The sequence below is a fragment of the Nicotiana tomentosiformis genome, chromosome 9 (genome assembly GCF_000390325.3).
Source record: "Nicotiana tomentosiformis chromosome 9, ASM39032v3, whole genome shotgun sequence".
NCBI classification, from domain to species: Eukaryota; Viridiplantae; Streptophyta; class Magnoliopsida; order Solanales; family Solanaceae; genus Nicotiana; species Nicotiana tomentosiformis.
The window spans coordinates 105,852,723-105,875,901 of NC_090820.1; the positions used below are offsets into that span (position 1 = coordinate 105,852,723).

The 23,179-nt window shown below is 40.0% G+C and overlaps 1 protein-coding gene across 1 annotated transcript in view; it reads left to right on the forward strand.

Moving 5' to 3' along the window:
• Window positions 1-2,614, forward strand: part of LOC138899324 (uncharacterized) — a gene marked incomplete at its 5' end in the record, with an annotated part of 4,092 nt that extends 1,478 nt beyond the window's left edge. The window contains one exon of the mRNA XM_070185485.1: window positions 1-2,614. This exon is cut by the window's left edge and continues 1,478 nt beyond it. Within this exon, the coding sequence (XP_070041586.1) occupies window positions 1-2,614 (2,614 nt within the window).
• Window positions 2,615-23,179: the final 20,565 nt, after the last annotated feature.

Sequence of the window (23,179 nt, forward strand, 5' to 3'; positions counted from 1 at the left end):
CAGTAATAGTAGTAGTGGTAGTAGCAGCAGCAGCAGTAATAGTAGTAGTAGTAGCAGCAGCAGCAGCAGTGGTAGTAGTAGTAGGAGTAGTAGTAGTAGTAGTAGTAGTAGTAGAAGTAGTATCAATAGTGGTAGTAATAGTAGTAGTAGCAGCAGCAGTAGTAGTAGTAGTAGTAGTAGTAGTAGTAGTAGTAATAGTAGTAGTAGTGGTAGTAGTAGTGGTAGTGGTAGTAGTAGCAGTAGCAGTAGCAGCAGTAGTGGTAGTAGCAGCAGCAGCAGTAATTGTAGTAGCAGTAGCAGCAGCAGCAACAGTGGTAGTAGTAGTAGGAGTCATAGTAATAGTAGTAGTAGTAGTAATAGTAATAGTGATAGTAGTAGTAGTAGTGGTAGTAGTAGTAGTAGTAGTAGTGGTAGTAGTGGTAGTAGTAGTAGTAGTAGTCATAGTAGAAGTAGTAGTGATAGTAGTAGTATTAGTGGTAGTGGTAGTGGTAGTGGTAGTGGTGGTGGTGGTGGTAGCGGTAGTGGTAGTGGTAGTGGAAGTAGTGGTAGTAGTAGTAATGGTAGTTGTAGTAGTAGTAGTGGTAGTAGTGGTAATGATAGTAGTAGTGGCAGTAATAGTGGTAGTGATGGTGGTGGTGGTAGTACTAGTAATGGTAGAAGTAGTAGTAGTAGTAGCAACAGTAGTAGTAGAAGTAGTAGCAGTAGTAGCAGCAGCAGCAGTAGCAGTAGTAGCAGCAGTAATAGTAGTAGTAGTGGTAGTAGTAGCAGCAGCAGCAGTACTAGTAGTAGTAGTAGCAACAGTAGTAGCAAAAGTAGTAGTAGCAACAGTAGTAGCAAAAGTAGTAGTAGCAGTAGTAGTAGTAGTAGCAGCAGCAACAGTTGTAGTAGTAGTAGTAGGAGCAGCAACAACAACAGTAGCAGTAGCAGTAGTAGTAATAGCAGCAGCAGCAGTAGTAGTAGTAGTAGTAGCAGTAGTAGTAGTAGTAGTAGTAGTAGTAGTAGTAATTGTAGTAGTAGTGGTAGTGATGGTGGTGGTGGTAGTGGTAGTGGTAGTAGTGGTAGTAGTAGTAATGGTAGTAGTAGTGGTAGTAGTGGTGGTAGTAGAGGTAGTAGTGGTAGTAGTAGTAGTGGTAGTCGTAGTGGTGGTAGTGGTAGTAGAAGTGGTAGTAGTGGTGCTAGTAGTGGTAGAAGTAGTAGTAGTAGTAGTGGTAGTGATAGTGGTAGTAGTAGTGGTAGTAGTAGTAGTAGTGGTAGTAATAGTAATGGTAGTAGTAGTGGTAGTAGTAGTGGTAGTGATGGTGGTGGTGGTAGTGATAGTGGTAGTAGTGATAGTGGTAGTAGTAGTGATAGTAGTGGTAGTAGTGGTAGTAGTAGTAGTGGTAGTCATAGTGGAGGTAGTAGCAGTGGTAGTAGAAGTGGTAGTAGTGGTGCTAGTAGTGGTAGCAGTAGTAGTAGTAGTGGTAGTAGTAGTGATGGTAGTGGTAGTGATAGTGATAGTAGTAGTAGTAGTGGTGGTAGTAGGGGTAGTAGTGATAGTAGTAGTAGTAGTGGTAGTAGTAGCAGCAACAGTAGTAGTAGTAGTGATAGTAGTAGTAGCAGCAGTAGTAGTAGTAATAGTAGCAGCAGCAACATCAGTAATAGTGGTAATAGTGATAGTAGTAGTAGGAGTAGTAGGAGTAGTAGTAGTAGCAGCAGCAGCAACAGCATCAGTAGTATTAGTAGTAGTAGCAGCAGTAGTAGCAGTAGCAGTAGGAGTAGTAGTAGTAGCAGCAGCAACAACAGTAGTAGTAGCAGCAACAACAACAGTAGTAGTAGCAGTAGTAATAGTAGTAGTAGTAGGAGTAGGAGTAGTAGTAATAGTAGTAGTAGTAGGAGTAGCAGTAGTAGCAGCAAGAGTAGAAGTAGCAGTAGCAGCAGTAGTAGTATTAGTAATAGTAGCACTAGTAGCAAAAGTAGTAGTAGTAGTAGTAGTAGCAAAAGTAGTAATAGTAGTAGTAGTAGTAATAATAATAGTAGTAGTAGTAGCAGGAGCAACATTAGTAGTAGTAGCAGTAGTAGCAATAGTAGCAGCAGCAACAGTAGTAGTAGTAGCAGCAGTAGTAGTAGTAGTAGCAGTAGTAGCAAAAGTAGTAGCAGCAGCAGCAGCTGTAATAGTAGTAGTAGTAGCAGCAACTGTAGTAGTAGTAGTAGCAGCAGCAACTGTAGTAGTAGTAGTAGTAGTAGTAGTAGCAGCTGCAGCAGCAGTAGCAGTAGCCGCTGCAACAGCAATAGTAGTAGTAGTAGTAGTAGTAGTAGTAGTAGTAGTAGTAGTAGCAGTAGTAGAAGTAGGAGGAGGAGGAGTAGTAGTAGTCGTAGCAACAACAGTAGTAGTAGTGGTTGTAGTAGTAGTAGTATTAGTAGCAACAACAGTAGTAGTAGTAGGAGTAGTAGGAGTAGTAGTAGTAGCAGCAGCAGCAGCAACAGCATCAGTAGTATTAGTAGTCGTAGCAGCAACAGTAGCGGTAGCAGTAGGAGGAGTAGTAGTAGTAGCAGCAACAACAACAAATATTTTCAGCTACCTTTACTTTTATTTTTTAATTCTAACTTTCTTTTACTTTTACTTTTTATTAAATAATTTCCACCTACTTTTACTTTTTAATTCCATACTTATACTTTTCCTTTTTTTTTTATTCAAATCCGAAAATTTTTAAAAAAATATTTAATTTTTTTCGGGTTTTTAATTTATTTTATTTTAAAATAAAGATAAAAATAAAAATAAAAATAAAAATAATATTAATAGTAATAATTGACCTTTTAAATTATTTTTAATTTTTACCCTATATATAAAAATTGTCACAAAGCTAAAACAATATATATGAAATTTCTAAAAATATTTACACAGTGGAAGGTGATAAAAATTTAAATATAGTCAAAAATTAGGTGCTCACAACTGCCCCTCTTTGCTTGGAAACGTGAAGAGTTTTCAGGCAAAGACTAGGTGAGCCATGTGGCTAATTTTTGACCAAACTGTTATTCAAAAGGAAAGAAAATAAAAGATAGGGTGCAATCGAGTCCTGGTTTGGACAACCTACATATCCCGTATTATAGGAGAATCATGTCGTGTGTAGTTCAAGGAGAATGGTAGAATGATGAGTTGAGGAGTCAAGTGAGATTCCGTCGAGGCTCTGATCCGCAATCCTGCTATTATATCAAAAATAAGAAAGAAACTAAACAGGCCTATCAACTGTAAGTTACAAGATTCCTATCTAAGAGTCTTCTGAACTTGATCTTGAGTCTTGGCTGGTTCTTCATGCAGACTTTGATCTAAACCTTGATGCTCTCTAGCTGTAGGTGCTAGTTCATTCTTCTATAACTTCTTCTAATCAAAACGGGACTCCAATGCTCATGGCTTAAGTCATGTCTTGAGAATTCCACATCTTTTCAACTGTTTTTGCATTTTGGATTCACTTATTTTTACTTTTCTTTTATTATAAATTGAGACTTCTTCTTTTGGTCATCTCGAACCCAATGCCTCGAGGTAAAACATACTCAGACACCAAAACAAACAAACGAACGAAATTTTTCTACCCCAGTTTGCACTAGGAAAATTTCGTGCGTTATTGTAACAAATTTCTAAACTACTTCTTTATTGAAAGTAATAAAAGGTCGGGGGTGGTGTACCCCGAAAAGATCATGTTTATATTTTTTTTAGATGGTGTTCCTTTATTGTCAAAAGGATGTCTAAACTAAGGATTAGTGTACCTTATATTGGGAAAATGTGGCCAGGGAATGGTATACCCTATATTGGCAATGATATCAGGAAGTAGTATACCATGCATTTAAGATCAAATCAACTAAGGAGTGGAGACCCTATGTTGAAAAAGATACTAGGGAGTGGAGACCTTATGTCTAAAATAAAAGCAACTAGGGAGTGGATACCCTATGTTGGAAAAGACACTAGGGAGTGGAGACCCTATGTCTAAAATAAAATCAACTAGTGAGTGGAGACCATATGTTGGAAAAGCGACTAGGGAGTGGAGACCCTATGTCAAAAATAAAATCAACTATGGAGTGGAAATCCTATGTTGGAAAAGGCAACTAGGGAGTGGAGACCCTATGTCTAAAATAAAATCAACTAGGGAGTAGAGACCCTATGTTGGAAAAGCGACTAGGGAGTGGAGACCCTATGTCTAAAAAATAAAATCAACTAGGGAGTGGAGACCCTATGTTGAAAAAGGCGACTAGGGAGTGGAGACCCTATATCTAAATAATATCAACTAGGGAGTGGAGACCCTATGTATAAAAAATAAAAATCAAATTGGGAGTGAAGACCCTATGTTGGAAAAGGCGACTAGGGAGTGGAGACCCTATGTCTAAAATAACATCAACTAGGGAGTGGAGACCCTATGTTAGAAAAGAGACTAGGGATTGGAGACCCTATGTCTAAAATAATATAACCTAGGGAGTGGAGACCCTATGTTGGAAAATAGACTAGGGAGTGGAGACCCTATGTCTAAAATAACATCAACTAAGGAGTGGAGACCCTATGTTGGAAAAGATATTAGGGAGTGGAGACCCTATGTCTAAAATAACATTAACTAGGGAATGGAGACCCTATGTTGGAAAAGAGACTAGGGAGTGGAGACCCTATGTCTAAATTAATATCAACTAAGGAGCGGAGACCTTTTGTTGGAAAAGAGACTAGGCAGTGGAGACCCTATGTCCAAAATAACATCAACGATGCAGTGGAGACCCTATGTTGGAAAAACGACTAGGGAGTGGAGACCCTATGTCTTAATAATAAAAATCGACTAAGGAGTGGAGACCCTATGTTGGAAAAGGCGACTAGGGAGTGGAGACCCTATGTCTACAATAATAACAACTAGGGAGTGGAGACCCTATGTTGGAAAAGAGACTAGAGAGTTGACACCCTATGTCTAAAATAACATCAACTAGGGAGTGGAGACCCTATGATGGAAAAGAGACTAGGGAGTGGAGACCCTATGTTTAAAATAACATCAACTAAAGAGTGGAGACCCTATATTGGATAAGAGATTAGGGAGTGGAGACCCTATGTCTAAAATAAAATCAACTAGGGAATGGAGAGCCTATGTTGGAAAAGAGACTAGGGAGTGAAGACCCTATGTCAAAATTAATATCAACTAAGGAGTGGAGACCCTATGTTGGAAAAGAGACTAGGCAGTGGAGATCCTATGTCCAAAATAATATCAACTAGGGATTGGAGAGAATATGTTGGAAAAACGACTAGGCTGTGTAGACCCTATGTTGGAAAGAAGACTAGGGATGGGAGACCCTATGTCTAAAATAACATCAACTAGGGAGTGAAGACCCTATGTTGGAAAAGGCGACTAGGGAGTGGAGGCCCTATGTCTAAAAAATAAAAATCAACTAGGGAGTGGAGACCTTATGTTGGAAAAGGCGACTAGGGAGTGGAGACCCTATGTCTAAAATAACATCATCTAGAGATTGGAGACCCTATATTGGATAGGAGACTAGGCAGTGGAGACCCTATGTCAAAAATAACATCAACTAGGGAGTGGAGACCTTATGTTGGATAAACGACTAGGGAGTGGAGACCCTATGTCTTAATAATAAAAATCGACTAAGGAGTGGAGACCCTATGTTGGAAAAGGCGACTAGGGAGTGGAGACCCTATGTCTACAATAATATCAACTAGGGAGTGGAGACCCTATGTTGGAAAAGAGACTAGAGAGTTGACACCCTATGTCTAAAATAACATCAACTAGGGAGTGGAGACCCTATGATGGAAAAGAGACTAGGGAGTGGAGACCCTATGTTTAAAATAACATCAACTAAAGAGTGGAGACCCTATATTGGATAAGAGATTAGGGAGTGGAGACCCTATATTGGATAAGAGATTAGGGAGTGGAGACCCTATGTCTAAAATAAAATCAACTAGGGAATGGAGAGCCTATGTTGGAAAAGAGACTAGGGAGTGAAGACCCTATGTCAAAATTAATATCAACTAAGGAGTGGAGACCCTATGTTGGAAAAGAGACTAGGCAGTGGAGATCCTATGTCCAAAATAATATCAACTAGGGAGTGGAGAGAATATGTTGGAAAAACGACTAGGCTGTGGAGACCCTATGTTGGAAAGAAGACTAGGGAGGGGAGACCCTATGTCTAAAATAACATCAACTAGGGAGTGAAGACCCTATGTTGGAAAAGGCGACTAGGGAGTGGAGGCCCTATGTCTAAAAAATAAAAATCAACTAGGGAGTGGAGACCTTATGTTGGAAAAGGCGACTAGGGAGTGGAGACCCTATGTCTAAAATAACATCATCTAGAGATTGGAGACCCTATATTGGATAGGAGACTAGGTAGTGGAGACCCTATGTCAAAAATAACATCAACTAGGGAGTGGAGACCTTATGTTGGATAAACGACTAGGGAGTGGAGACCCTATGTCTAAAAAATAAAAATAACATGGGAGAGGAGACCCTATGTTGGAAAAGGCGACTAGGGAGTGGAGACCCTATGTCTAAAATAATATCAACTAGGGAGTGGAGACACTATGTTGGAAAAGAGACTAGAGAGTGGAGAGCCTATGTCTAAAATAACATCAACTAGGGAGTTGAGACCTTATGTTGGAAGAGGTGACTAGGGAATGGAGACTCTATGTCTAAAAAATAAAAATCAACTATGAAATGGAGACCCTATGTTAAAAATGGCGAATAGGGAGTGGAGACCCTATGTCTAAAATAACATCAACTAGGAAGTGGAGACCCAATGTTTATAATAACATCAACTAGAAAGTGGAGACCCAGTGTTGGAAAAGAGATTAGAGAGTGGAGACCCTATGTCTAAAATAACATCAACTAGGGAATGAAGACCCTATGTTGCTAAAGTGACTTGGGAGTGAAGACCCTATGTCAAAAATAATATCAACAAAGGAGTGGAGACCCTATGTTGGAAAAGAGACTAGGTAGTGGAGACCCTATGTCCAAAATTACATCAACTAGGGAGTGAAGACCCTATGTTGGAAAAACGACTAGGGAGTGGAGAACCTATGTCTAAAATAACATCAACTAGGGAGTGGAGATCCTATGTTAGAAAAGGCGACTAGGGAGTGGAGACCCTATGTCTAAAAAATAAAAATCAACTAGGGAGTAGAGACCCTATGTTGGAAAAGGCGAGTATGGAGTGGAGAGCCTATGTCTAAAATAACCTCAACTAGGGAGTGGAGACCTTGTGTTGGAAAAGGCTACTAGGGAGTGGAGACCCTATGTCTAAAAAATAAAAATCAACTATGTAGTGGAGACCCTATGTTAAAAAAGGCGACTAGGGATTGGAGACCCTATGTCTAAATTAACATCAACTAGGGAGTGGAGAACCTATGTCTAAAATAACATCAACTAGGGAGTGGAGACCCAATGTTGGAAAAGAGACTAGAGAGTGGAGACCCTATGTTTAAAATAACATCAACTAAGGAGTGGAGACCCTATGTTGGAAAAGAGATTAGAGAGTAAAGACCCTAAATCTAAAATAACATCAACAAGGGAATGGAGACCCTATGTTGGTAAAGTGACTAAGGAGTGAAGACCCTATGTCAAAATTAATATCAACTAAGGAGTGGAGACCCTATGTTGGAAAAGAGACTAGGCATTAGTGACCCTATGTCAGAAATTACATCAACTAGGGAGTGGAGACCCTATGTTGGATAAACGACTAGGGAGTGGAGACCCTGTGTCTAAAAAATAAAAATAATTAGGGAGAGGAGATGCTATGTTGGAAAAGGCGACTAGGGAGTGGAGACCCTATGTCTAAAATAATGTCAACTAGGGAGTGGAGACACTATGTTGGAAAAGAGACTAGAGAGTGGAGAGCCTATTTCTAAAATAACATCAACTAGGGAGTGGAGACCTTATGTTGGAAAAGGCGACTAGGGAGTGGAGACCCTATGTCTAAAAAATAAAAATTAACTATGGAGTGGAGACCCTATATTAAAAAAGGCGACTAGGGTGTGGAGACCCTATGTCTAAAATAACATCAACTAGGGAGTGGAGACCCTATGTTTAAAATAACATCAACTAGGGAGTGGAGACCCAATGTTGGAAAAGAGACTAGAGAGTGGAGACCCTATGTTTAAAATAACATCAACTAAGGAGTGGAGATCCTATGTTGGAAAAGAGATTAGAGAGTGGAGACCCTATGTCAAAAATAACATCAACTAGGGAGTGGAGACACTATGTTGGATAAACGACTAGGGAGTGGAGACCCTATGTCTAAAAAATAAAAATAAATAGGGAGAGGAGACCCTATGTTGGAAAAGGCGACTAGGGAGTGGAGACCCTATGTCTAAAATAATATCAACTAGGGTGTGGAGACACTATGTTGGAAAAGAGACTAGAGAGTGGAGAGCCTATGTCTAAAATAACATCAACTAGGGAGTTGAGACCTTATGTTAGTAAAGTGACTTGGGAGTGAAGACCCTATATCAAAAATAATATCAACAAAGGAGTGGAGACCCTATGTTGGAAAAGAGACTAGGTAGTGGAGACCCTATGTCCAAAATAACATCAACTAGGGAGTGGAGACCCTATGTTGGAAAAACGACTAGGGAGTGGAGACCCTATATCTAAAATAATATCAACAAAGGAGTGGAGACCCTATGTTGGAAAAGGCGACTAGGGAGTGGAGACCCTATGTCTAAAAAATAAAAATCAACTAGGGAGTAGAGACCCTATGTTGGAAAAGGCGAGTATGGAGTGGAGAGCCTATGTCCAAAATAACCTCAACGAGGGAGTGGAGACCTTATGTTGGAAAAGGCGACTAGGGAGTGGAGACCCTATGTCTAGAAAATAAAAATTAACTATGGAGTGGAGACCCTATGTTAAAAAAGGCGACTAGGGATTGGAGACCCTATGTCTAAAATAACATCAACTAGGGAGTGGAGAACCTATGTCTAAAATAACATCAACTAGGGAGTGGACACCCAATGTTGAAAAAGAGACTAGAGAGTGGAGACCCTATGTTTAAAATAACATCAACTAAGGAGGGGAGACCCTATGTTGGAAAAGATATTAGAGAGTGGAGACCCTATATCTAAAATAACATCAACTAGGGAATGAAGACCCTATGTTGGTAAAGTGACTAGGGAGTGAAGACCATATGTCGAAATTAATATCAACTGAGGTGTGGAGACCCAATGTTAGAAAAGAGACTAGGCATTAGTGACCCTATGTCCAATATGACATCAACTAGGGAGTGGAGACCCTATGTTGGATAAACGACTAGGGAGTGGAGAACCTGTGTCTAGAAAATAAAAATAACTAGGGAGAGGAGACCCTATGTTGGAAAAGGCGACTAGGGAGTGGAGACCCTATGTCTAAAATAATATCAACTAGGGAGTGGAGACACTATGTTGGAAAAAAGACTAGAGAGTGGAGAGCCTGTTTCCAATATAACATCAACTAGGGAGTGGAGACCTTATGTTGGAAAAGGCGACTAGGGAGTGGAGACCCTATGTCTAAAAAATAAAAATTAACTATGGAGTGGAGACCCTATGTTAAAAAAGGCGACTAGGGTGTGGAGACCCTATGTATAAAATAACATCAACTAGGGAGTGGAGACCCTATGTCTAAAATAACATCAACTAGGGAGTGGAGACCCAATGTTGGAAAAGAGACTAGAGAGTGGAGACCCTATGTTTAAAATAACATCAACTAAGGAGTGGAGATACTATGTTGGAAAATAAATTAGAGAGTGGAGACCCTATGTCTAAAATAACATCAACTAGGGAATGGAGACCCTATGTTGGTAAAGTGACTAGGGAGTGAAGATCCTATGTCGAAATTAATATCAACTAAGGAGTGGAGACCCTATGTGGGAAAATAGACTAGGCATTGGTGACCCTATGTCCAAAATAACATCAACTAGGGAGTGGAGACCCTATGTTGGAAAAACGACTAGGGAGTGGAACCCTATGATGGAAAAGCGACTAGGGACTGGAGACCCTATGTCTAAAAATTAAAAATAACTAGGGAGTGGAGACCCTATGTTGAAAAAGGCGACTAGGGAGTGGAGACCCTATGTCTAAAAAATAAAAATAAACTATGGAGTGGAGCCCCTATGTTGGAAAAGGCGAATAGGGAGTGGAGACCCTATGTCTAAAAAATAAAAACCAACTAGGGAGTGGAGACCCTATGCCTAAAATAACATCAACTAGGGAGTGGAGATCCTATGTTGGATAAACGACTAGGGAGGGGAAACCCTATGTCTAAAAAATAAAAATAACTTGGGAGAGGAGACCCTATGTTGGAAAAGGCGACTAGGGAGTGGAGACCCTATGTCTAAAATAATATCAACTAGGGAATGGAGACACTATGTTGGAAAAGAGACTAGAGAGTGGAGAGCCTATGTCTAAAATTACATCAACTAGGGAGTGGAGACCTTATGTTGGAAAAGGCGACTAGGGAGTGGAGACCCTATGTCTAAAAAATAAAAATTAACTATGGAGTGGAGACCCTATGTTAAAAAAGGCGACTAGGGTGTGGAGACCCTATGTCTAAAATAACATCAACTAGGGAGTGGAGACCCTATGTCTAAAATAACATCAACTAGGGAGTGGAGACCCAATGTTGGAAAAGAGACTAGAGAGTGAAGACCCTATGTTTAAAATAACCTCAACTAAGGAGTGGAGATACTATGTTGGAAAATAAATTAGAGAGTGGAGACCCTATGTCTAAAATAACATCAACTAGGGAATGGAGACCCTATGTTGGTAAAGTGACTAGGGAGTGAAGATCCTATGTCGAAATTAATATCAACTAAGGAGTGGAGACCCTATGTGGGAAAATAGACTAGGCATTGGTGACCCTATGTCCAAAATAACATCAACTAGGGAGTGGAGACCCTATGTTGGAAAAACGACTAGGGAGTGGAACCCTGTGATGGAAAAGCGACTAGGGACTGGAGACCCTATGTCTAAAAATTAAAAATAACTAGGGAGTGGAGACCCTATGTTGAAAAAGGCGACTAGGGAGTGGAGACCCTATGTCTAAAAAATAAAAATAAACTATGGAGTGGAGACCCTATGTTGGAAAAGGCGAATAGGGAGAGGAGACCCTATGTCTAAAAAATAAAAACAAACTAGGGAGTGGAGACCCTATGCCTAAAATAACATCAACTAGGGAGTGGAGATCCTATGTTAGAAAAGAGACTAGGGAGTGGAGACCCTATGTTTAAAAAATAAAAATCAACTATGGAGTGGAGACCCTAGGTTGGAAAACGCGAATAGGGAGTGGACACCCTATGTCTAAAATAATATCAACTAGGGAGTGGAGACCCTATGTTTGAAAAGAGACTAGGAATTGGAGACCCTATTTCTAAAATAACATTAACTAGGGAGTGGAGACCTTATGTTGGAAAAGGCGACTAAGGAGTGGAGACCCTATGTCTAAAATAACATCAACTAGGGAGTGGAGACCCTATGTTATACAACAGACTAAGGATTGGAGACCCTATTTGTAAAAAAATAAAAATTAACGAGGGAGTGGAGACCCTATGTTAGGAAATGAGACTAGGGAGTGGAGTCCCTATGTCTAAAATATTCATTAAAACTAACAAATGAACGAAATTTTTCTGCCCCAGTTTGCACTATGAAAATTTCGTGATTTATTGTAACAAAAGACAAAACTACTTCTTTATTGAAAGCAATAAAAGGTCGGGGGTGGTGTATGCCGAAAAGATCATGTTGATTTCTTTTTGGATGGTGTTCCTTTATTTTCAAAAGGATATCTCAACTAAGGATTGGTGTACCTTATATTGGGAAATTATGGTCAGAGAATTGTATACCCTATATTGTCAATAATATCAGGGAGTGGTATACCTTGCATTTAAGATCAAATCAACTAGGGAATGGAGACCTTATGTTGGAAAAGATAATAGGGAGTGGAGACCCTATATCTAAAATAAAATCAACTAGGGAGTGGATACCCTATGTTGGAAATGAGACTAGGGAGTGGAGACCCTATATCTAAAATAAAATCAACTAGGAAATGGAGACCCTATGTTGGAAAAGGAGACTAGGGAGTGGAGACCTTATGTCTAAAAAATAAAAATCAACTAGGGAGTGGAGACCCTATGTCTAAAATAAAATCAACTAGGGAGTGTAGACCCTATGTTGGAAAAATAACTAGGGAGTGGGGACCCTATGTTGGAAAAACGACTAGGGAGTTGAGACCCTATGTCTAAAAAATAAAAATCAACTAGGGAATGGAGACCCTTTGTTGGAAAAGAGACTAGGGAGTGGAGACCCTATGTTTGAAAATAAATTAGAGAGTGGAGACCCTATGTCTAAAATAACATCAACTAGGGAATGGAGACCCTATGTTGGTAAAGTGACTAGGGAGTGAAGATCCTATGTCGAAATTAATATCAACTAAGGAGTGGAGACCCTATGTGGGAAAATAGACTAGGCATTGGTGACCCTATGTCCAAAATAACATCAACTAGGGAGTGGAGACCCTATGTTGGAAAAACGACTAGGGAGTGGAGACCCTATGTCTAAAAAATAAAAATTAACTATGGAGTGGAGACCCTATGTTAAAAAAGGCGACTAGGGTGTGGAGACCCTATGTCTAAAATAACATCAACTAGGGAGTGGAGACCCTATGTCTAAAATAACATCAACTAGGGAGTGGAGACCCAATGTTGGAAAAGAGACTAGAGAGTAGAGACCCTATGTTTAAAATAACATCAACTAAGGAGTGGAGATACTATGTTGGAAAATAAATTAGAGAGTAGAGACCCTATGTCTAAAATAACATCAACTAGGGAGTGGAGACCCTATGTTGGTAAAGTGACTAGGGAGTGAAGACCCTATGTCGAAATTAATATCAACTAAGGAGTGGAGACCATATGTGGGAAAATAGACTAGGCATTGGTGACCCTATGTCCAAAATAACATCAACTAGGGAGTGGAGACCCTATGTTGGAAAAACGACTAGGGAGTGGAACCCTGTGATGGAAAAGTGACTAGGGACTGGAGACCCTATGTCTAAAAATTAAAAATAACTAGGGAGTGGAGACCCTATGTTGAAAAAGGCGACTAGGGAGTGGAGACCCTATGTCTAAAAAATAAAAATAAACTATGGAGTGGAGACCATATGTTGGAAAAGGCGAATAGGGAGAGGAGACCCTATGTCTAAAAAATAAAAACCAACTAGGGAGTGGAGACCCTATGCCTAAAATAACATCAACTAGGGAGTGGAGATTCTATGTTAGAAAAGAGACTAGGGAGTGGAGACCCTATGTTTAAAAAATAAAAATCAACTATGGAGTGGAGACCCTAGGTTGGAAAACGCGACTAGGGAGTGGACACCCTATGTCTAAAATAATATCAACTAGGGAGTGGAGACCCTATGTTTGAAAAGAGACTAGGAATTGGAGACCCTATTTCTAAAATAACATCAACTAGGGAGTGGAGACCTTATGTTGGAAAAAGTGACTAAGGAGTGGAGACCCTATGTCTAAAATAACATCAACTAGGGAGTGGAGACCCTATGTTATACAACAGACTAAGGATTGGAGACCCTATGTGTAAAAAAATAAAAATTAACGAGGGAGTGGAGACCCTATGTTAGAAAATGAGACTAGGGAGTGGAGTCCCTATGTCTAAAATATTCATTAAAACTAACAAATGAACGAAATTTTTCTGCCCCAGTTTGCACTATGAAAATTTCGTGATTTATTGTAACAAAAGACAAAACTACTTCTTTATTGAAAGCAATAAAAGGTCGGGGATGGTGTATGCCGAAAAGATCATGTTGATTTCTTTTTGGATGGTGTTCCTTTATTTTCAAAAGGATATCTCAACTAAGGATTGGTGTACCTTATATTGGGAAATTATGGTCAGAGAATTGTATACCCTATATTGTCAATAATATCAGGGAGTGGTATACCTTGCATTTAAGATCAAATCAACTAGGGAGTGGAGACCTTATGTTGGAAAAGATAATAGGGAGTGGAGACCCTATATCTAAAATAAAATCAACTAGGGAGTGGATACCCTATGTTGGAAATGAGACTAGGGAGTGGAGACCCTATATCTAAAATAAAATCAACTAGGAAATTGAGACCCTATGTTGGAAAAGGAGACTAGGGAGTGGAGACCTTATGTCTAAAAAATAAAAATCAACTAGGGAGTGGAGACCCTATGTCTAAAATAAAATCAACTAGGGAGTGGAGACCCTATGTTGGAAAAATAACTAGGGAGTGGGGACCCTATGTTTGAAAAACGACTAGGGAGTTGAGACCCTATGTCTAAAAAATAAAAATCAACTAGGGAATGGAGACCCTTTGTTGGAAAAGAGACTAGGGAGTGGAGACCCTATGTTGGAAAATAAATTAGAGAGTGGAGACCCTATGTCTAAAATAACATCAACTAGGGAATGGAGACCCTATGTTGGTAAAGTGACTAGGGATTGAAGATCCTATGTCGAAATTAATATCAACTAAGGAGTGGAGACCCTATATGGGAAAATAGACTAGGCATTGGTGACCCTATGTCCAAAATAACATCAACTAGGGAGTGGAGACCCTATGTTGGAAAAACGACTAGGGGGTGGAACCCTATGATGGAAAAGCGACTAGGGACTGGAGACCCTATGTCTAAAAATTAAAAATAACTAGGGAGTGGAGACCCTATGTTGAAAAAGGCGACTAGGGATTGGAGACCCTATGTCTAAAAAATAAAAATAAACTAGGGAATGGAGACCCTATGTTGGTAAAGTGACTAGGGAGTGAAGATCCTATGTCGAAATTAATATCAACTAAGGAGTGGAGACCCTATGTGGGAAAATAGACTAGGCATTGGTGACCCTATGTCCAAAATAACATCAACTAGGGAGTGGAGACCCTATGTTGGAAAAATGACTAGGGAGTGGAACCCTATGATGGAAAAGCGACTAGGGAGTGGAGACCCTATGTCTAAAAATTAAAAATAACTAGGGAGTGGAGACCCTATGTTGAAAAAGGCGACTAGGGCGTGGAGAACTTATGTCTAAAAAATAAAAATAAACTAGGGAGTGGAGACCCTATGTTGGTAAAGTGACTAGGGAGTGAAGACCCTATTTCGAAATTATTATCAACTAAGGAGTGGAGACCCTATGTTGGAAAAGAGACTAGGCATTGGAGACCCTACGTCCAAAATAACATCAACTAGGGAGTGGAGACCTTATGTTGGATAAACGACTAGGGAGTGGAAACCCTATGTCTAAAAAATTAAAATAACTTGGGAGAGGAGACCCTATGTTGGAAAAGGCGACTAGGGAGTGGAGACCCTATGTCTAAAATAATATCAACTAGGGAGTGGAGACACTATGTTGGAAAAGAGACTAGAGAGTGGAGAGCCTATGTCTAAAATTACATCAACTAGGGAGTGGAGACCTTATGTTGGAAAAGGCGACTAGGGAGTGGAGACCCTATGTCTAAAAAATAAAAATTAACTATGGAGTGGAGACCCTATGTTAAAAAAGGAGACTAGGGAGTGGAGCCCCTATGTCTAAAATAACATCAACTAGGGAGTGGAGACCCTATGTCTAAAATAACATCAACTAGGGAGTGGAGACCCTATGTTGGTAAAGTGACTAGGGAGTGAAGACCCTATGTCGAAATTAATATCAACTCAGGAGTGGAGACCCTATGTTGGAAAAGAGACTAGGCAGTAGAGACCCTATGTCCTAAATAACATCAACTAGGGAGTGGAGACCCTATGTTGGAAAAACGACTAGGGAGTGGAGACCCTATGATGGAAAAGCGACTAGGGACTGGAGACCCTATGTCTAAATAATTAAAAATCAACTAGGGAGTGGAGACCCTATGTTGGATAAGGCGACTAGGGAGTGGAGACCTTATGTCTAAAAAATAAAAATAAACTAGGGAGTGGAGACCCTATGTTGGAAAAGGCGACTAGAGAGAGGAGACATTGTGTCTAAAAAATAAAAACCAAGTAGGGAGTGGAGAACCTATGTCTAAAATAACATCAACTAGGGAGTGGAGATCCCATGTTAGAAAAGAGACTAGGGAGTGGAGACCCTATGTCTAAAAAATAAAAATCAACTATGGAGTAGAGACCCTATGTTGGAAAACGCGACTAGGGAGTTGACACCCTATGTCTAAAATAATATCAACTAGGGAGTGGAGACCCTATGTTGGAAAAGAGACTAGGAATTGGAGACCCTATGTCTAAAATAACATCAACTAGGGAGTGGAGACCTTATGTTGGAAAAGGCGACTAAGGAGTGGAGACCCTATGTCTAAAATAACATCAACTAGAGAGTGGAGACCCTAGGTTACACAACAGACTATGGATTGGAGTCCCTATGTGTATAAAAAATAAAAATTAACGAGGGAGTGGAGACCCTATGTTAGAAAATGAGACTAGGGAGTGGAGTCCCTATGTCTAAAATATTCATTAAAACAAATAAACGAACGAAATTTTTCTGCCCCAGTTTGCACTAGGAAAATTTCGTGATTTATTGTAACAAAATTCAAAACTACTTCTTTATTGAAAGAAATAAAAGGTCGGGGGTGGTGTACCCCGAAAAGATCATGTTGATTTCTTTTTTGGATGGTGTTCCTTTATTTTCAAAAGGATGTCTCAACTAAGGATTGGTGTACCTTATATTGGGAAAATATGGTCAGAAAATTGTATACCCTATATTGGCAATAATATCAGGGAGTGGTGTACCTTGTATTTAAGTTCAAATCAACTAGGGAGTGGAGACCTTATGTTGGAAAAGATAATAGGGTGTGGAGATCCTATGTCAAAAATAAAATCAACTAGGGAGTGGATACCCTATGTTGGAAATGAGAATAGGAAGGGGAGACCCTATGTTGGAAAAGGCGACTAGGGAGTGGAGACATTATGTCTAAAAAATAAAAATCAACTAGGGAGTGGAGACCCTATGTCTAATATAAAATCAACTAGGGAGTGGAGACCCTATGTTGGAAAAATGACTAGGGAGTGGGGACCCTATGTTGGAAAAACGACTAGGGAGTGGAGACCCTATGTCTAAAAAATAAAAATCAACTGGGGAATGGAGACCCTTTGTTGGAAAAGAGACTAGGGAGTAGAGACCCTATGTCTAAATTAATATCAACTAAAGAGTGGAGACCTTATGTTGGAAAAGAGACTAGGCAGTGGAGGCCCTACGTACAAAATAACATCAACTAGGGAGTGGAGACCCTAGGTTGGAAAAGCAACTAGGGCGAGGAGACCCTATGTCTAAAAAATAAAAATCAACTAGGGAGTGGAGACCCTATGTTGGTAAAATGACTAGGGAGTGAAAACCCTATGTCGAAATTAATATCAACTAAGGAGTGGAGACCTTATGTTGGAAAAGAGACTAGGAATTGGAGACCCTATGTCAAAAATAACATCAACTAGGGAGTGGAGACCCTATGTTGGATAAACGACTAGGGAGTGGAGACCCTATGTCTAAAAAATAAAAATAACTAGGGAGAGGAGACCCGATGTTGGAAAATGTGACTAGGGAGTGGAGACCCTATGTCTAAAATAATATCAACTAGGGAGTGGAGACACTATGTTGGAAAAGAGACTAGAGAGTGGAGAGCCTATGTCTAAAATAACATCAACTAGGGAGTGGAGACTTTATGTTGGAAAAGGCGACTAGGGAGTGGAGACCCTATGTCTAAAAAATAAAAATTAACTATGGAGTGGAGACCCTAAGTTAAAAAAGGCGACTAGGGAGTGGAGACCCTATGTCTAAAATAACATCAACTAGGGAGTGGAGACCCTATGTCTAAAATAACATCAACTAGGGAGTGGATACCCAATGTTGGAAAAGAGACTGGAGAGTGGAGACCCTATGTTTAAAATAATATCAACTAAAGAGTGGAGACCCTATGTTGGAAAAGAGATTAGATAGTGGAGACCTTATGTCTAAAATAACATTAACTAGGGAATGAAGACCCTATGTTGGTAAAGTGACTAGGGAGTGAAGACCCTATGTCGAAATTAATATCAACTAAGGAGTGGAGACCCTATGTTAGAAAAGAGACTAGGCAGTGGAGACCCTATGTCCAAAATAACATCAACTAGGGAGTGGAGACCCTATGTTGGAAAAATGACTAGGGAGTGGAGACCCTATGATGGAAAAGCGACTAGGGACTGGAGACCCTATGTCTAAAAAATTAAAAATCTACCAGGGAGTGGAGACACTATGCTGGAAAAGGCGACTAGGGAGTGGAGACCCTATGTCTAAAAAATAATAATAAACTAGGGAGTGGAGACCCTATGTTGGAAAAGGCGACTAGGGAGGGGAGACCCTGTGTCTAAAAAATAAAAATTAACTACGGAGTGGAGACCCTATGTCTAAAATAACATCAACTAGGGAGTGTAGATCCTATGTTAGAAAAGAGACTAGGGAGTGGAGACCCTATGTCTAAAATAACATCAACTAGGGAGTGGAGACCCTATGTTATACAACAGACTAGGGATTGGAGACCCTATGTGTAAAAAAATAAAAATTACCGAGGGCGTAGAGACCCTATGTTAGAAAATGAGACTAGGGAGTGGAGTCCCTATGTCTAAAAAATTCATTAAACAAACAAACGAACGAAATTTTTCTGCCCCAATTTGCACTATGAAAATTTCGTGATTTGTTGTAACAAAAATTAAAACTACTTCTTTATTGAAAGCAATAAAAGGTCGGGGGTGGTGTACCCCGAAAAGATCATGTTGATTTCTTTTTGGATGGTGTTCCTTTATTTTTAAAAGAATGTCACAACTAAGGAATGGTGTACCTTATATTGGGAAAATATGGTCAGAGAATTGTATACCCTATATTGTCAATAATATCAGGGAGTGGTGTACCTTGCATTTAAGATCAAATCAACTAGGGAGTGGAGACCATATGTTGGAAAAGATAATAGGGAGTGGAGACCCTATATCTAAAATAAAATCAACTAGGGAGTGGATACCCTATGTTCGAAATGAGACTAAGGAGTGGAGACCCTATATCTAAAATAAAATCAACTAGGAAATGGAGACCCTATGTTGGAAAAGGCGACTAGAGAGTGGAAACCCTATGTCTAAAAAATAAAAATCAACTAGGGAGTGGAGACCCTATGTCTAAAATAAAATCAACTAGGGAGTGGAGACCCTATGTTGGAAAAACGACTAGGGAGTGGAGACCCTATTTCTAAAAAATAAAAATCAACTAGGGAATGGAGACCCTTTGTTGGAAAAGAGACTAGGGAGTGGAGACCCTATGTCTAAATTAATACCAACTAAGGAGTGGAGACCCTATGTTGGAAAAGAGACTAGGCAATAAAGGCCCTATGTCCAAAATAACATCAACTAGGGAGTGGAGACCCTATGTTGGTAAAACGACTAGGGCGTGGAGAACCTATGTCTAAAAAATAAAAATCAACTAGGGAGTGGAGACCCTATGTTGGAAAAGTGACTAGGGAGTGAAGACCCTATTTCGAAATTATTATCAACTAAGGAGTGGAGACCCTATGTTGGAAAAGAGACTAGGCATTGGAGACCCTATGTCCAAAATAACATCAACTAGGGAGTGGAGACCCTATGTTGGATAAACGACTAGGGAGTGGAAACCCTATGTCTAAAAAATAAAAATAACTTGGGAGAGGAGACCCTATGTTGGAAAAGGCGACTAGGGAGTGGAGACCCTATGTCTAAAATAATATCAACTAGGGAGTGGAGGCACTATGTTGGAAAAGAGACTAGAGAGTGGAGAGCCTATGTCTAAAATTACATCAACTAGGGAGTGGAGACCTTATGTTGGAAAAGGCGACTAGGGAGTGGAGACCCTATGTCTAAAAAATAAAAATTAACTATGGAGTGGAGAACCTATGTTAAAAAAGGAGACTAGGGAGTGGAGCCCCTATGTCTAAAATAACATCAACTAGGGAGTGGAGACCCTATGTCTAAAATAACATCAACTAGGGAGTGGAGACCCTATGTTGGATAAACGACTAGGGAGTGGAGACCCTATGTCTAAAAAATAAAAATAACTAGGGTGAGGAGACCCGATGTTGGAAAAGGTGACTAGGGAGTGGAGACCCTATGTCTAAAATAATATCAACTAGGGAGTGGAGACACTATGCTGGAAAAGAGACTAGAGAGTGGAGAGCCTATGTCTAAAATAACATCAACTAGGGAGTGGAGACCTTATGTTGGAAAAGGCGACTAGGGAGTGGAGACCCTATGTCTAAAAAATAAAAATTAACTATGGAGTGGAGACCCTAAGTTAAAAAAGGCGACTAGGGAGTGGAGACCCTATGTCTAAAATAACATCAACTAGGGAGTGGAGACCCTATGTCTAAAATAACATCAACTAGGGAGTGGATACCCAATGTTGGAAAAGAGACTAGAGAGTGGAGACCCTATGTTTAAAATAATATCAGCAAAAGAGTGGAGACCCTTTGTTGGAAAAGAGATTAGATAGTGGAGACCCTATGTCTAAAATAACATTAACTAGGGAATGAAGACCCTATGTTGGTAAAGTGACTAGGGAGTGAAGACCCTATGTCGAAATTAATATCAACTCAGGAGTGGAGACCCTATGTTAGAAAAGAGACTAGGCAGTGGAGACCCTATGTCCAAAATAACATCAACTAGGGAGTGGAGACCCTATGTTGGAAAAATGACCAGGGAGTGGAGACCCTATGATGGAAAAGCGACTAGGGTTTGGAGACCCTATGTCTAAAAAATTAAAAATCAACTAGGGAGTGGAGACACTATGCTGGAAAAGGCGACTAGGGAATGGAGAACCTATGTCTGAAAAATAAAAATAAACTAGGGAGTGGAGACCCTATGTTGGAAAAGGCGACTAGGGAGGGGAGACCCTGTGTCTAAAAAATAAAAATCAACTACGGAGTGGAGACCCTATGTCTAAAATAACATCAACTAGGGAGTGGAGATCCTATGTTAGAAAAGAGACAAGGGAGTGGAGACCCTATGTGTAAAAAATAAAAATCAACTATAGAGTGGAGACCCTATGTTGGAAAACGCGACTAGGGAGTTGACACCCTATATCTAAAATAATATCAACTAGGGAGTGGAGACCCTATGTTGGAAAAGAGACTAGGGAGTGGAGATCCTATGTTAGAAAAGAGACTAGGGAGTGGAGACCCTATGTCTAAAAAATAAAAATCAACTATGGAGTGGAGACCCTATGTTGGAAAATGCGACTAGGGAGTGGACACCCTATGTCTAAAATAATATCAACTAGGGAGTGGAGACCCTATGTTGGAAAAGAGACTAGGAATTGGAGACCCTATGTCTAAAATAACATCAACTAGGGAGTGGAGACCTTATGTTGGAAAAGGCGACTAAGGAGTGAAGACCCTATGTCTAAAATAACATCAACTAGGGAGTGGAGACCCTATGTTAGACAACAGATTAGGGATTGGAGACCCTATGTGTAAAAAAATAAAAATTAACGAGGGAGTGGAGACCCTATGTTAGAAAATGAGTCTAGGGAGTGGAGTCCCTATGTCTAAAATATTCATTAAAAGAAACAAACGAACGAAATTTTTCTGCCCCAGTTTGCACTAGGAAAATTTCGTGATTTATTGTAACAAAATTCAAAATTACTTCTTTATTGAAAGCAATAAAAGTTCGGGGGTGGTGTAACCCGAAAAGATCATGTTGATTTCTTTTTGGATGGTGTTCCTTTATTTTCAAAAGGATAACTCAACTAAGGATTGGTGTACCTTATATTGGGAAAATATGGCCAGAGAATTGTATACCCTATATTGGCAATGATATCAGGGAGTGGTGTACCTTGCATTTAAGATCAAATCAACTAGGGAGTGGAGACCTTATGTTGGAAAAGATAATAGGGAGTGGAGACCCTATGTCTAAAATAAAATCAACTAGGGAGTGGATACCCTATGTTGGAAATGAGACTAGGGAGTGGAGACCCTATATCTAAAATAAAATCAACTAGGAAGTGGAGACCATATGTTGGAAAAGGCGACTAGGGAGTGGAGACCCTATGTCTAAAAAATAAAAATAAACTAGGGAGTGGAGACCCTAAGTCTAAAATAAAATCAACTAGGGAGTGGAGACCCTATGTTGGAAAAACGACAAGGGAGTGAGGACCCTATGTTGGAATAACGACAAGGGAGTGGAGACCCTATGTCTAAAAAATATAAATCAACTAGGGAATGGAGACCCTTTGTTGGAAAAGAGACTAGGGAGTAGAGACCCTATGTCTAAATTAATATCAACTAAGGAGTGGAGACCTTATGTTGGAAAAGAGACTAGGCAGTGGAGGCCCTATGTACAAAATAACATCAACTAGGGAGTGGAGACCCTATGTTGGAAAAACAACTAGGGCGAGGAGACCCTATGTCTAAAAAATAAAAATCAACTAGGGAGTGGAGACCCTATGTTGGTAAAGTGACTAGGGAGTGAAAACCCTATGTCGAAATTAATATCAACTAAGGAGTGGAGACCTTATGTTGGAAAAGAGACTAGTCATTGGAGACCCTATGTCCAAAATAACATCAACTAGGGAGTGGAGACCCTATGTTGGATAAACGACTAGGGAGTGGAGACCCTATGTCTAAAAAATAAAAATAACTAGGGAGAGGAGACCCGATGTTGGAAAAGGTGACTAGGGAGTGGAGACCCTATGTCTAAAATAATATCAACTAGGGAGTGGAGACACTATGTTGGAAAAGAGACTAGAGAGTGGAGAGCCTATGTCTAAAATAACATCAACTAGGGAGTGGAGACCTTATGTTGGAAAAGGCGACTAGGGAGTGGAGACCCTATGTCTAAAAAATAAAAATTAACTATGGAGTGGAGACCCTATGTCTAAAATAACATCAACTAGGGAGTGGAGACCCTATGTCTAAAATAACATCAACTAGGGAGTGGAGACCCAATGTTGGAAAAGAGACTAGAGAGTGGAGACCCGATGTTTAAAATCACATCAACTAAGGAGCGGAGACCCTAAGTTGGAAAAGAGATTAGATAGTGGAGACGCTATATCTAAAATAACATTAACTAGGGAATGAAGACCCTATGTTGGTTAAGTGACGAGGGAGTGAAGACCCTATGCCGAAATTAATATCAACTAAGGAGTGGAGAGCCTATGTTGGAAAAGAGACTAGGCAGTGGAGACCCTATGTCCAAAATAAAATCAACTAG